Source organism: Eublepharis macularius, chromosome 8 (assembly GCF_028583425.1).
Source record: "Eublepharis macularius isolate TG4126 chromosome 8, MPM_Emac_v1.0, whole genome shotgun sequence".
NCBI lineage: Eukaryota > Metazoa > Chordata > Lepidosauria > Squamata > Eublepharidae > Eublepharis > Eublepharis macularius.
The window spans coordinates 1785784-1799352 of NC_072797.1; the positions used below are offsets into that span (position 1 = coordinate 1785784).

Below are 13569 nucleotides of genomic sequence, written 5' to 3' on the forward strand. Positions count from 1 at the left end.
CTAGGTCCTGCCATCTCCTGTCGGGTAGCTTGCAGTGGAGGAACTGCCAAGCACTGACCCCTGCGTGGTGCCCAGGGTGCCTTCCCATCCAGGCGGCTGTGCAGCCAGCAGAGCTCTCTCTCTACACATGCCCTCGTGTGTGCATGGCCCGAGGCCCCTCCCAAGGGGCTTTGGCACACCTCCCAGGCCTTTCCTAGTAGCGGACGGCGTCGCCTCTTGATTTCCCAGCCCACCAAGCTGAAGGGACTGGCCAGGACGCTGCACGCCTCCTTCTGGGAAGCCAGAGGCCGAGAGCACATGATACACTTGGACGCCAGCCCAGCTCTTTCCTAGAAACAGAGCGTTGTTAACTTTGTGGCTTTCCTCGCTAACAGGCTCCCCGTTGTGCTGTTGCAAACACCAGCAAGGAGAGCACTTTATCTGAGTGCGGCAAAGTGCCAGCCGCTCTGTCTGGCTGGGACTTGGTGTTCTCACAAATCTTTGAAGGCCCATCACCCTGCCTGGGGCAACAAGATCAATCCTGCTAGCCTACAAAGCGTGCATCAGAACCTGCCCAGTGGGCACAGACCAAGTGGCCATACAGTCCAGCGATCTGCCCGAGGTGCCTTTGGGAAGCTGGTGGGCAGGGCATGGTGCCGACGTTCCCCCTCTCTGCCTTCTCCATCTGGTATTTAGAGGTACACTGTTCTGGATCTTGGAGGTTCCATTTAGCGATCAGAGCTAAGAGACTCCTCCTCCCTCTCTTTGGCTTATGCTTTCACTAGCAAAGCTGCTGCCTCTTGGGGCAGAGAATCCGACATGCAAATGACTCCTTAGGGGAAGGAACGAAGACACCAACAGACCTCAGATCGTCCGCAGAACCCCTGAAAAACGCGTTCTTTTGCCCACGGGTTTTACTCTTGCAAAGCAAGAGAAGATAAAGGCACTGGGAGAGGAGCTCAACGGGGAGCCATGTTGGGCAGGCGCAAAATCCAAGCTGGCGTTGCCAGGCCAGACAGGCACTGAGAATAAATGAGCCGAGTGCTCCCAGAGGCCACTTCCAGCTTAAAATTAATTGCTAGGCACACGTCAGGCCTCCATACTCCTGAGCCAGAATATCTTTTTAAAAAATCAGTGGGAGCCACAAACCAGGAACTCCTGTCCCCGGGTGGAATGAGGAAGGTTTCCCCCCTCCCAAGGCCTCGGAGAGCCATCAGCAGCAGGCCGGGCTGGTAATGACACCTCCCCGGGAGAATCTAGACCACGTTTCCTGGGGGGTGGGGTGGGAGGGGGGGAAGGAGCCACGCCAAGGGTCGCCTCATTGCTCGCTTGACTACAAGAGAGGGCTACATGGGAACCAGACCTACCAAAAAGGAACCCCAAATCCCCCGTGTACACAAACCTGAAACCTTATGAATTTTAGATTTTTTAATTCTATCGCTAGCTGGGGCAGGTGCTCATCACCGTTGTCGGACACCTGAGTCAGCAGGGCTAAGGAACGCCCGAGGAAGAGCGCCATGAGCGTTGGCAGGGGAGTCCAAAGGGTCCCCCACCAGGAATTCCGGAGAGGCCTGAGCTAGGAATGGGGTCAAGGGCGCCACTCTGCCTGCACTGAACTGGGGGACGTCTGTGGGGAAGAAGGGAGTGGTTTGTCTCCTCCCGGGTGCTGCAGAGGGCACGGGGCCTGAACCCACCGCCACCTCATCTCATGCCAATCACCCCACTGGAGGTGACACACAGTGGCTCACCACAACTGCCACGAACAGTCAGTGTCACCTGCACCCTCTGAGGAATATGGGGTCCATTCCCAAAATGGTGCTGTACATCACATGTTGCTCAATGACCACAGCTGGTAGAAGGTCTTGCCAGGTGCTGACTGCCACCCAGGCCTGACCCACGCAAGGCTCAGCATCCCACAGAAGCCTGCCAGGTCAGGTCACCTTCAAGGCCAGGCTGCACCCGTCTACCTTCAGTACATTCTAATCCCACCTGACCCCCCCCCCTTCCAGGAGCTCTGGGTGGCCCCCGTGGTTCTCCTCTCTTCCATGTTATGCTGCCAGCAACCTCACAGGGTAGGCAGGGATGAAAGAAACAGCCAAGCTCCCATGGAAAGGGGGGAAGATTGGAACCCACATCTGCTTAATCCTAGCCTGACCTCTGACCACTACACCACGCTGTCTCTTTACATGAGCACCACAGGCAGAAATGTAATAACAACAACAACAACAACATTTGATTACCACCCTTCAGGACAACTTAATGCCTACTCAGAGCAGTTTACAAAGTATGTCATTATTACCCCACAATAATAATCACCCTGTGAGGTGGGTGGGCTGAAAGAGCTCTGAGAAACTGTGACTGACCCAAGGTCACCCAGCTGGCTGAAAGTGGAGGAGTGGGGAATCAAACCCGGCTCTCCGGATTAGAGTCCTGCTGCTCTTAACCACTACACCAATGTAGCACCCTGCGGCCAATCTGTCCTCCCTGCACCAATACTTATGGTCCTTTCTTCTTGCAATAACAACAACTGTGCCTATATACTGTTTTTCTAGAAAGATTAGTGCCTGCTAAGAGCAGTGAACAAAGTCAGTGTTATTATCCTTCCCACAATGCAGCTGGGGCTGAGAGGAATGGCTTGCCCAAGGCCACCCGCTGAGCTCATGGCAGGAGTGGGAGTCAAACCAGCAGAGAACTGATTCACAGCCCAATCACTTAGCCACTAGGCTACAGTAGCTCTTGGCTTGCAGAGCAGCACTGGGGTGCTCTGACTTGCCACAGTCTCCGCACCCCCTTCAGCCACAGTCTCCGCACCCCCTTCAGCCACAGTCTCCGCACCCCCTTCAGCCACAGTCTCCGCACCCCCTTCAGCCACAGTCTCCGCACCCCCTTCAGCCAGACGACCTTTCAGCCCGATAACCCAGTTCCTTGGCCAGGAGAGGGGCAATTCAGGGTTTTAATACCCAAGAGCTGGCCAACAGCTTGCTCACACCCTCTGCTTCTGGCCCTGCCCTGCCCTGGTCCCCCACCTGTCCCTTGGGCTTCTGTGGTGAGATGTTTGGGTTCCTCCGTCCAGGGCGTGGCGTGGACAGCCACACTCCAGTCGCTCCACGTGCCGATTTCGTTGTCCTTGGCCGCCACTTGGATGATGTACTCCTTGCCAGCATAGGCGTCTGTGATGATGTGGGACGTCCCATCCGACAGCTCTACCTGCATGGGGAGAAGAGGAGGCAGGTGAGTGCCACAGGCCCTCCAGCATAACAACGCCTGCCAGAACCGGGTCCAGCTTCCACGACTGGAGGTCAAAACAGGCAATCATTCACCTAACCGAATGAGCGACAGCAAAACGAGAGCCCCCAAACCTTGTCCTCTTGGTGAGCTACACTGAGTTGCCAGCTTTTAAATTGGCCCCTCTCGCCGTCCCTTTAGTGTCAAGTTTGAACTGCAACAGTGACCAGACAATGTTATGTGGCTCCCTGCCACGAAAGCGGCAAATGCCCCTTTCTCCATGTTTATTAAAGAGAAATGGCAGAGAACGGGGGGAGGAAGGGCATGAAGAGACGAGCCGGGGCTTGGCTCTCGTGCCCCTTTCTTATACTCCCAGGGCAATGCCGATGGCCCCTTTGGCATCAGGAAGGAATTTTCCTCCAGGCCGGATTGCCCGGGGATCCTGGAGGTTTGGGCCTTCCTCTGGGCATAGAGCAGGTGCCACAATGCAGGGAATTCACAGCCACCTCTCCCCTTCACCCCCCCCCCACAGTGACCCCTGCTCTATGTCCAGACAAGGTGCTAGCTGGGAAAAGGGGAGCCATACGCCGCCCCCCCCCCCTTTGCAACACATTCCACTTTGGCCATCTTGTGCCAAAGCATGATCATATTTTGGAATCGAGTGACTTGGGGATTGAGAAGGGCTCGGAAACATGAAGGACAAGGCTCCTGCTAACAGGGTGAGCGGCTGACCCCCCCCCCCCAGCATTCAGATGGCCTGGCTGAGCTTGATTCTGGTAGCAAAGCACAGACATGCAGCGGGGGAAGGCGGCGGCAACGAGACCAGGCGCTCTTCAGGACAACACACACATCCAGGGGCACTGGGGCAGCAAATGCTTCCGGGAACTGCGTGTGCAGGGTACCGGGAGCTTTCCATTCAGGTCCGGTTCACACAAGCAGATGAGTAGAGAAGTGAGATGGCCGAATGGCCCGCACCTCTTCAGAGTGCAGGGGGCCTGGTTGCAGCCTCTAATGTTCCTTACATTAAATATAAAGTTATAAAAAGCACTCCCTGCAAATAGAAAACTAGCACATCAGGCAGAAAACTAGCAGGGAGTTCTTAACAACAACGAACATCCCAAAAAGAAACTCTTTACCTGTAGCCCCAAGTGGTAGTCTATTCTGCCACCTCATTCTCCTGCAGGTGTGAACCAGCCTCAGTCTGCACTTTGGCCAAGAGCCGCAGCTGGCGAAATTGCTCAGAGCAGGGGGCAGTGAGCACGTCTGTGTGTGTGCGTGCAATCCCTACAGGGTCCCCCCCTGCCCCCCCCCCAAATTCAAGTCTGCTCACAAAATGAACACAAGCCTGCGCCTGCAGAGCCGCCGCCCGCTGGCCCGCCACATGATACCTGGATGCACCATCTGCCGAAATAATAATAAAAGCCACGCAAGAAACAAGTCGATGCATCTTCCCAAGACAGCTCGGATATTTCTTGCTGGAGACAACTGATTTTCTGAACACAAAGAAATGATTGTTTCAGTGGGTAGCCATGAGAAAACGATGCGGCTCAGGAATGATTTGGAGCATGTTTCCGAGACAGAACTGAACACGAGGAACGGCGGCCTTAAACACAACAGGAATGTCGGAAGAGCCCTGCTGGATCTCATCAAGGGTCTGTCTGGTCCAGCATTCTGTTTCCAAGGGAGGACAGCCCGATGCCCATGGGATGCGCCCAAGCAGGGCACGGAAGTGACGGCCACACCCTGCTTCTTCTCCCCCCACCACCTGTTACTCAGAGATAGACTGCCCCTGGACATGGAGATTCCATTTATGGAATCCGCATGACAAATGGTCCTTGCCAGACTTGATCTGCATCAAACTGCTCAGCACTGCAAGCGTGCTTCTTCAAGGAAGAGAAGCAATGAGGAGTTCCTTGCTGGCTGAGCAGGGACTGTTATCTCAGAGCAGAACAACATTTGCACACTGGCAGTTTAAGGCTGTGGGTTCTGCGGCCCCAAAGACTTGCTCATCTGGCCCTCATTGAAGAAATAGCCTCCCCTGCGCTCCTACATATTGCCGACACTTGTGCTGCTCACGCTGCCAGTAACACCCCACCAAATTGGACGGCGCTTGGTGTGTTGGCGCACTCACGGGTCTCTGCACACAGGTGATGAGCGCATGTTTCTAAAGATGTGTCTGTGTGATTGGCAACATGTGCAAGAGCCAGGATGCTCTGGCGGCTGAGTCAACGGTGTGAGTTAACTGACAGAGTCTGCAAAACCAGAAACAGGCTATTAGCGACCCATTAGACAGACGTATCCAGTTCCAGCCTAGGTAATCCATTAAAGGAACATCTGAACACATTAGAGGTGCTCAAGCAAGGCCAGGCGGAGGCTGCAAAGCAAGAGAGGAAGCAAGGCCAGCCTGGTTTGAATTACAAACTTAAAAGCGATATGGGGGAGAGAGTGAGAGAGAAAGAAGGAAGGAAAGAAAGCCTAAATATTTAATGTTTTGTGTTGAAGGAGACAGAACTGAAAAGTCTGCCAAGGTAGAGGACGAAAGCCGTGAATTCGCTTCTACTCTTCTCCCCCACCCTTGTCCTGGCTGTTTAGAAGAGAACACCACCCCCATCCCTCTGGTCACCAGGGGTCCGCTGGACTTGGGGGCTGTGGTTCGGGGCTCCAACCAACTGTAATGGTGGCAAGGCAGATGCTTTCTTCTCAGGGGTTTTGCAGAATGATTCATCTCACTTAAAATGGGCTGCTTACCTGTGCAAAGTAGGTATGTGGCACACCTGGCCCAAACCTGAAGCAGCCAACTTGTCTGGGGAAAAAAATGTCCTGTCCTTTTAATGTCGGTTTAATGAGTAGAAACAGGGAAGTTGAAGCTTTCCATGGCATGAAAATAAATACCAGCATCTGAGAATGACTTGCGGATCTAATGGATATTGAAGGGCTAGAGAGAGGGCGGGCAGCTGAAAAGTTGGCAAGTCTTCAGTAGCCCAATGCAGCATGTTGGGCTGCAGGCCGAGTTTAAACGAGGCGTTGTCTGGGTGCAAAATCCCACGAGCTCTTTTGCGTCAGCCTGTGTCATGTTTTAAGCAAACTTAAGGACTAGGCCAGTTAACTGGAAATTCAGTCTCGTTCTTACATGTTCAGACTAATGGCTACCATCCCATTAAGGCCACTTTTCTTTCTTAAGTGCACTAGAGATGTCGTTCTTTAAGGCTGAGAACCAGAGCTTAGTTCATGGCTGCTCTCCAGGCAAGCCGTTGGGAATGCAACGGAAAGCCACCCCTTCTGAAGGAACGGGCAGAGGGCCCTCCTCAACCCCACCAAGGCAACGGGGATAGTTTCAATGGGTCGCTGTGTCAGTCTACTGTAGAAGAGCAGGATTTGAGTGCTGCAGCACCTTGGAGACGAACAAGAGTCTCAGAGTCCAGCCTTCTGGAGTCCCTGCTCTCTTCTTCTCTTTCGTCCTCTTCTTCTGCTCGCTCCTTGCACCTTCAAAGCTTCTGCTCTGACATCTTGTTGGTCTCTGAGGTGCCACTGGACTCAAATCCCGCTGGACCATGAGCTCCAGCACCTCTCTGCAGAGCGAGCCTCCTCTGTTGGAAATGCGAGTTAGGGTGAATGCTGACATCTTGGGCTGAGACTGCATCAGGAGCTGTGTGGCCACAGCAGAGCCACCCAAGGGCCAGGAGTCTTGGCAGCCGCTGCAGAGAGGACACGGAGCCGTTTTCTGACTGGAGCTGATTTCTAATCGATTATGTGTTTTGGCCTGCCCTTCCCCCTCCGTTGTATCCTCCTCACCCAGGTCTGCTTACACCCCTGGCAGGGAGGGCAGCATGTCTGTGCCCCTCCTCTCCCCAGATCCAGGGCCTGGAAGCACTGCTGCCGCTTCTCCCACAGCTGGATTGTATCTGATTCATGGGGGGGGGGGGAGATGAAGAAAGCGGGAGACAACAAAGAGCGAAGGAACAAAGAGACAAACTGACAGATGTGGGTGGAGAGGGCGCCTCCTACCCGATCCTTTTAACTGGAGGTGACGGGTTGACCCTGGGACCGGTGGGATGCCAAGCAGACGCTCTGCCCCAGCCGGGGCCCCTCCCCGCAAGGAAAAGAAAATCCTTCAAAATGCTCCTCTGCAGTGAGCTGAGAAATATGGCCCTCTGGAGTGAATAAAAATGCGGAAGGGGGTCCCCAGAGTGCCCCCTGCTCTAAGGACCACCCAGGAAGAAGCCCTCTGGTGGCTGTAATGGCTGCTCTTTCCTGGAGCAGCTGTGCCCAGAGGTCTCCACTGCAGCCCTCTCCCTGCCCCACATCTCGGGCCAAGGGAGAGCCGGCAGGGCGCACTCACCCTCAGAGCAGCGCAGAAACAACACTGGGGCCAGAACAGAGATTTCCTTGGGAAATGAGAGGCCTGGCTGCTCCTCCGGGGAAGAGAGGTGCTTGAGGGTGTTGGGAAGCAGTGGGGTGGGGTTTCTTGGAGCACAAGAAGGCGCAGCCTCCTGGGAGAAACCCTAACCCGTCTCACCCATCCCTGCCTCTTGCGGCCCCAAACAGCCCCATCAACAGAGGGGCTGGAGGTGGTCCGGCAATGGTCGGTCAGATAGATTCTTTCCTGGAGATGAAAATCTTGGTGCCGGAGTGATTTATGTATAATTAAGAGCCTTTGATAAACAATTTGCCGAAACGGAGTAACAAGCTAGCAGTACCCGTCAGGCTCTTGGGCTCATGCTTGGCCATCATATGTAACCATTGGACTGCATTGTCCAATGGTTATAGTTGAAGAAAACTCCATGGCCGATTCCAGAGGGCCCCCCGCCTCACGAAACATCGTGCATTGTCGTGCAGAAAACGCTCGCGTGAGTTTTGCGTGACGTTGCGCAAAACTCGCGTGAGAAAACGCGATATTTCACGTTTTCTGCGTGACGACGCGCAACGTTTCGCGAGGCGGGGGACCGTCTGGAATCGGCCCATATTAACACCAATGAACCTATAAAGGAACAAGCAAAGAGAATTACATCAAATAATACATCTCTGGAAGACTTGTATTATCTTCATAGGATGGAACTTTACCGGTTGAACTCCCGACTGTATTTGTATATAATTGTATATTTGGATATTTATTGGATATTTATGGGGTGATCAATTGATTCTTATGTATAATATTTATTAGAAATTGCATGTTGACACTTTAGCACTTTGCATGCAAAAAATATATATTTTAAAATTTAAAAATTCCTTTTGACCTTCGAGATTTTTTCCTTAGATGCCGGTCCCTTCCAGAGATGCCTTGAGCTTGACTAGCAGTGGTCCCACAGAGAGAGAGCTGGGATTTCCTCTCAATGGCCTGGGTTCTATTCCCACCTCCTGCACAGGCCCACTATGGGGGGAGGGGAGCCCTGACTGGCTGCGCCTTCCCCAACCTGTGCACACCAAGAGTTGTTCAGCGGGGACTGAAAATGCATCCGAAGCCTGGGTTCTGCCATGCAACTGCAGTGCCCCCCCCCCCAGCTCTTCCCTCGGAGAATGCACCATAAGGGTTTGTGACATGGGTTCCAAGAAGGCAAAGAGCAATCGGGGAAAGACAACATCAGGAGATCCAGTTTCACAGCAGGAGAGCGAGAGGCAGGCCCTAAGAGCAGGCATCCTTGGCTCAAAGAGAGCAGACGCCGGCTTGCGGAGAGAGCGGACCATAACGTTAATAAATAATAATAAAATAATTAATAGTAAGAAAAGCTCTTTGTCGGGACTGTGCCGGACACTTCCCCCTCCTTGAAAAGCACTTTGCTGTCTTGTAAAGTCTGTTCAGGAAGCCGCCATTTTCGTAGGCATCTACCAGCTGTCTTTGCACCATCACTCAGCAGGGGGACCGTCCTTGGCTGAGTTGGAAGGGGCCTCACAGTCCATCTAGTCCAACCCCCTGCCCAGTGCAGGAACAGCCTCAACATCCCCGACAAGGACTTGTCCAGCCGCTCCTTGAAGATGGCCAGTGAGGGGGAACCCACCACTTCCCCAGGCAGCCGAGTCCACTGCTGAATTACTCTTAATGTGAAGATGCTTCTCCTAACATCCAGCCGGTACCTCCCCTCTTGCATTTAAAACCATTTTTTGAGTCCTATCCTCTGCTGCCAACAGGTACTGCCCCCTTCCTTCCCCTAAATGGCAGCCTTTTCAATACATCATGTCTCCCCTCAACCTCCTCTTCTCCAACCTGAACATTCCCGGGTCCCTCAGTCTTTCCACATAGGGCTTGGCCTCCAGGCCCGATTGTCCTGGTTGCTTTCCTTTGCACCCATTCCAATTGGTCCACATCCTATTTGAAGTGAGGCCTCCAGAACTGCACACAGTACTCCAAGCTGAGGAGGAGGGGCTGACCAACACAGTATATAGTGGGACAATGACATTCTGTGATTTGGATGCTACGCTTGCGTTGATACACCCCAAGATTGCATTCACTGTTTTTGCTGCTGCATCAAACTGACGGCTCGTATTTAGCTTCCTACCCACCTGTATCCCAAGATCGTGTTCACTGCTACCCAGAAGTGTATCCCTCATTCAGTATGCATACTTTGCATTTTTTTACCCAGGTGTAGAACCTGGCACTTGCCCATGTTAGACTGCATCTTATTCAAATCCGGTGTTTGGAAACTTCTTCACAGATACAGAGAGGGCAAGTTTCAGATCTGGAGAGTGGAAGAAACCCACGGGACGTGAGAGTCTCTTTTAGGTCTGAGCATGACCTTGTGGGAGAAATTAGCTGGGAATGAGGTGGCCGAGATGAGCAGCTCTGGGAGCAAGCTGGTCATAAAAATGAGAGAGTTAATCACTCTTGGGAAAAATAAGAACTGCAGAATGAGAACACGGGGCTTTAAAAAGATCAGAAAGCGAAGAAATGCAGACATGTCATGGGGACAAAGCAAGCATAAAGGGACCCCAAAGCTCAGCAGACTCAGCAGTTTCTAACGGGGTGCTAGAAGAAGAAATACCCCTGCCTCTCCTGATGCAAAGGAGTGCTGGAAACGATCATGAGAGTGGAAGGAGCTGTTTAATGACCTGAATATCTAAGGGAAAGCAGGCGAGAAATGGAAATGGGACAAGCTACAGGTCTATAGGAGTCTCTCTACACAAGACATCTTACACGGGGATGCTCAGGTGCAGGGAGGGTAAAAAGACAGAGCCGGCAGAGATCGCTCCTCAGAGGGTTAATTTCATCTTTGTTTTTGCCTCCCCAAGGCTCTGTCAATTTCACCTCTCTACACGTGGGCAGTTTAAAAAGACAGAGCCAGCGGAGATCACTCCTCAGAGGGTTTGTTAATTTTATCTTTGCCTCCCCAAACTGATGAAATTAACTAATCCTCTGAGGAGTGATCTCTGCTAGCTCTGTCTTTTTAAACTATGCCTCCCGGCTAACACTGCATCTTCCTACACTTGAACGTCCCATGTAAGATGTCTTGTGTGGAGAGACTCTAAGACAAGGATGAAGAGAACCCTGGGCAAGAGGAGGAACCTGAAAGAGATACCATTCCTGAACTGGAGATGGGGTTAGGCCTCAAGAGGGTGCAAATCCTCGCTCATTTGTGCACTTGATGAAGATGAAAACAAACAGGCTGCTTCAGAGGTGTCCAGGAGAGGAACACCTTTCCATTTCCATTTCCCCTGTTGTGTGCAGGCGGATTAAACTGGACACCACAAATCAGGGTTTTTCCTGCATACGTCTGAGGGCTGCCTGGCTTGCTGGGTCCCCCTGGCCCAGACTACGGCCCAGACAGGCACCCTGGAAGGAGAAGAAAAACTGGCTCTTATGGAGCTGTGTGTGGCCAGTGAGAGTCTTGGACCTGGCAGGCTGACCCCCTGATAAAGACACAGGTAGTCCCCCGTGCAAGCACCGAGTCATTCCTGACCCATGGGGGGACGTCGTATCACTGTTTTCTTGGCAGACTTTTTACAGGGTGGCTTGCCACTGCCTTCCCCAGTCATCTACACTTTACCCCCAGGAAACTGGGTACTCGTTTTACCAACCTTGGAAGGATGGAAGGCTGAGGGCCAAGCTACACATGACGAATGACACTTGAACGGCAAGTGTATTTCTCCCTGTTCACTTGCCTTCTACTCAATCCACTTGCCGTTCAAGTGTCATTCGTCATGTGTAGCTTGGCCCTCAGCCAACCTTGAGCCGGCTACCTGAACCTGGCTTCCGCCGGGATCGAACTCAGGTCGTGAGCAGAGCTTCGACTGCAATACTGCTCTGCACCACAGGGCTCCTGACCCCCTGATACAGAACTCTTTTATATCTGAACTGACATACCAGGAAAGACTGGTTTAACAGGGGAGAGATTCTGAAATTTTGTGTGATCGGCAGATTTCAGGAGTCCCTTCTGTTTAGGTTTCGGCACATTTGGGATACGTGGAGTGTCCCTTTATCCCCCTTCTTCGTTCGTCTGCAGTGAACGGCCCAGCCATGAAAACTGTGGTGGGCTCCCACTCGCAGCGGTCCTTTCCCAGGCTGCTGTCTGGGACTTCCCCTCCCCCTGCAGTTCTTTTGCCCTGCCAGCCTGCCCCCCCCCACCAAGGATGCAAACAGCTTGTCTGGAAGTTGCAACCAGGGCTGGAGGTGGAAGAAGCAGCAGCCGGGCGTGACATCTGGGGAACAGAGGCTGCCTTCGGGCACGTGGCACGCTCTGGAGCTCACCGGTCGAATCCCGCCCTCGATTTCAGTTGCTGCAGCATGCCCTGGAGCCCCGTCCCAACTCAAGCACTTGTAAACAAATGCGTTTTTATGAAAGCAGCGGATGCGCTTCTGTACCCCTCCCCCCTCCCCAAAGCTACCTTGACCGTCTTGCTGATCAGGCAAGGAAAATGTTTGCATACGACTCATATGCAAAGAGAGCGACAGAGCATACTCAGAGTGCTCCATTTTGATTTTATTCCCACTTGGCAGCAAATGAAAATTTGTAACCAGATGATTAGTAATATTCCAATCAAACTCCGCCGCCGCCTTTCCCATCTGTGGTCCGCTGACCGCTTTCTCCAGATGGCAATATCTGCCTCCCTGCCACCCGTGTCTTTCCCAGGGACTCCGCTCCAAGCCGTGGAATTTCTCTTTGCATGTAACTGCCGGCTTCCTCTGCTGTTGCACTTCCGAGCTCCGCTCCCACCTCACTTGAGAAAGAATTTGCAAGCAAGGCAGAAGGGAAAGGAGTGGAGCTGCGGAAGGTGCTTCAGTTGGAATCACTGATTCTGTCAGTTGTGAGGCCCCGGCAAATAACGAAAAACAACTCCAAAGCAGGATTGCAGCGAGGCACAGGGGACAGGCATTCTTAAAGAAATTCAGTTCTGGCCAGAATTGAAATTCCTTGTATTTCAGATTTTAAATCTTAAGCACTATGAATGATTTAACAAGAAAAATCTCACTTATATGACTTTTTGAGAGTTAGTGTTAACATTATGCAACTTTTAAAACAAAGTGTTTTAAAGAGTTTTTAAAGTATTTTAAGATTTTAAAGTATTTTAAGATGTTATTTTAAAATAAATAACATCTATTTTTTAAAAAAAGACCTGAACAAATTGGTGATAAGTTTTTCCAAACATTGTCAAGTCATGCTTCGCCAAGTTTCAGGGGGGTGGCTATGTTGGTCTGCAATAGAAGAGCAAGACTAGAGTCGAAGGTTCCCAGTCTATAAGCTTTTGAGAGTCCACCAAAAGCTTAGACCCTGGAAATCTTGAAGGTCTTTAAGGTGCTACTGGACTCGAAGGTTTGCCAAGTTTGTTTCACTTCTAATTTCCAAATTTTCCTCCATAGCTACGAGGACTAGAAGTTTCTTAAAAAGGAAAAAGGAAACAAAAACAGCTGCCGCGCACTGGCGGAGGCTTCTGGAGCTGGCACCAGCTGGAGGGGGCAGGCTTGTAAGAGATGTCCGGGATCCTAGGAAGGGAACGAACTCCTGAGCTACGTTAGCAGGAGACTCCCCACCAGAGGCCTCTGGAACGTTCCTCCTCTGCCCCGTCTCTCGCTTTGCCCTTCCAGCTCCCCTTAAAAGCCGGGAAGGAGCTGTCAATCACCTGTTCCAGGAAGAGCTGCCTCTGCCTCCCCATTAGCTGCCAATCGTGTCTTTCGCTACCCCTCGGCTTCCACGGACAGGGATGCTGCAGAGACGGGAGGCAGAAGGCAGGAGAGGAACAGCTCCCTCCCCTCTCCTAAAGGGCAGCCTTTTAAACACGGCATGGCATGTCTCCCCTCAACCTCCTCTTCTCCAACCTGAACATTCCCAGGCCCCTGATCATCCTGGTTGCTCTCCTCCGCGCCCGTTCCAGTTTCTCCACATCCTTTTTGAAGCGAGGCCTCCAGACAACACAACACTCCAGGTGAGGCCGGACCAA

At 52.4% G+C, this 13569-nt stretch overlaps 1 protein-coding gene across 4 annotated transcripts in view; it reads right to left on the minus strand.

Moving 5' to 3' along the window:
• The window catches only part of CNTFR (ciliary neurotrophic factor receptor), a 379352-nt gene that overhangs the window by 12074 nt on the left and 353709 nt on the right, over window positions 1-13569 (minus strand). For all 4 annotated transcript variants that reach the window (XM_054986878.1, XM_054986875.1, XM_054986877.1 and 1 more), the window contains one exon: window positions 3006-3186. In XM_054986878.1, coding sequence (XP_054842853.1) covers window positions 3006-3186 — 181 coding nt within the window. The remainder of the gene's footprint in view (window positions 1-3005; window positions 3187-13569) is intronic.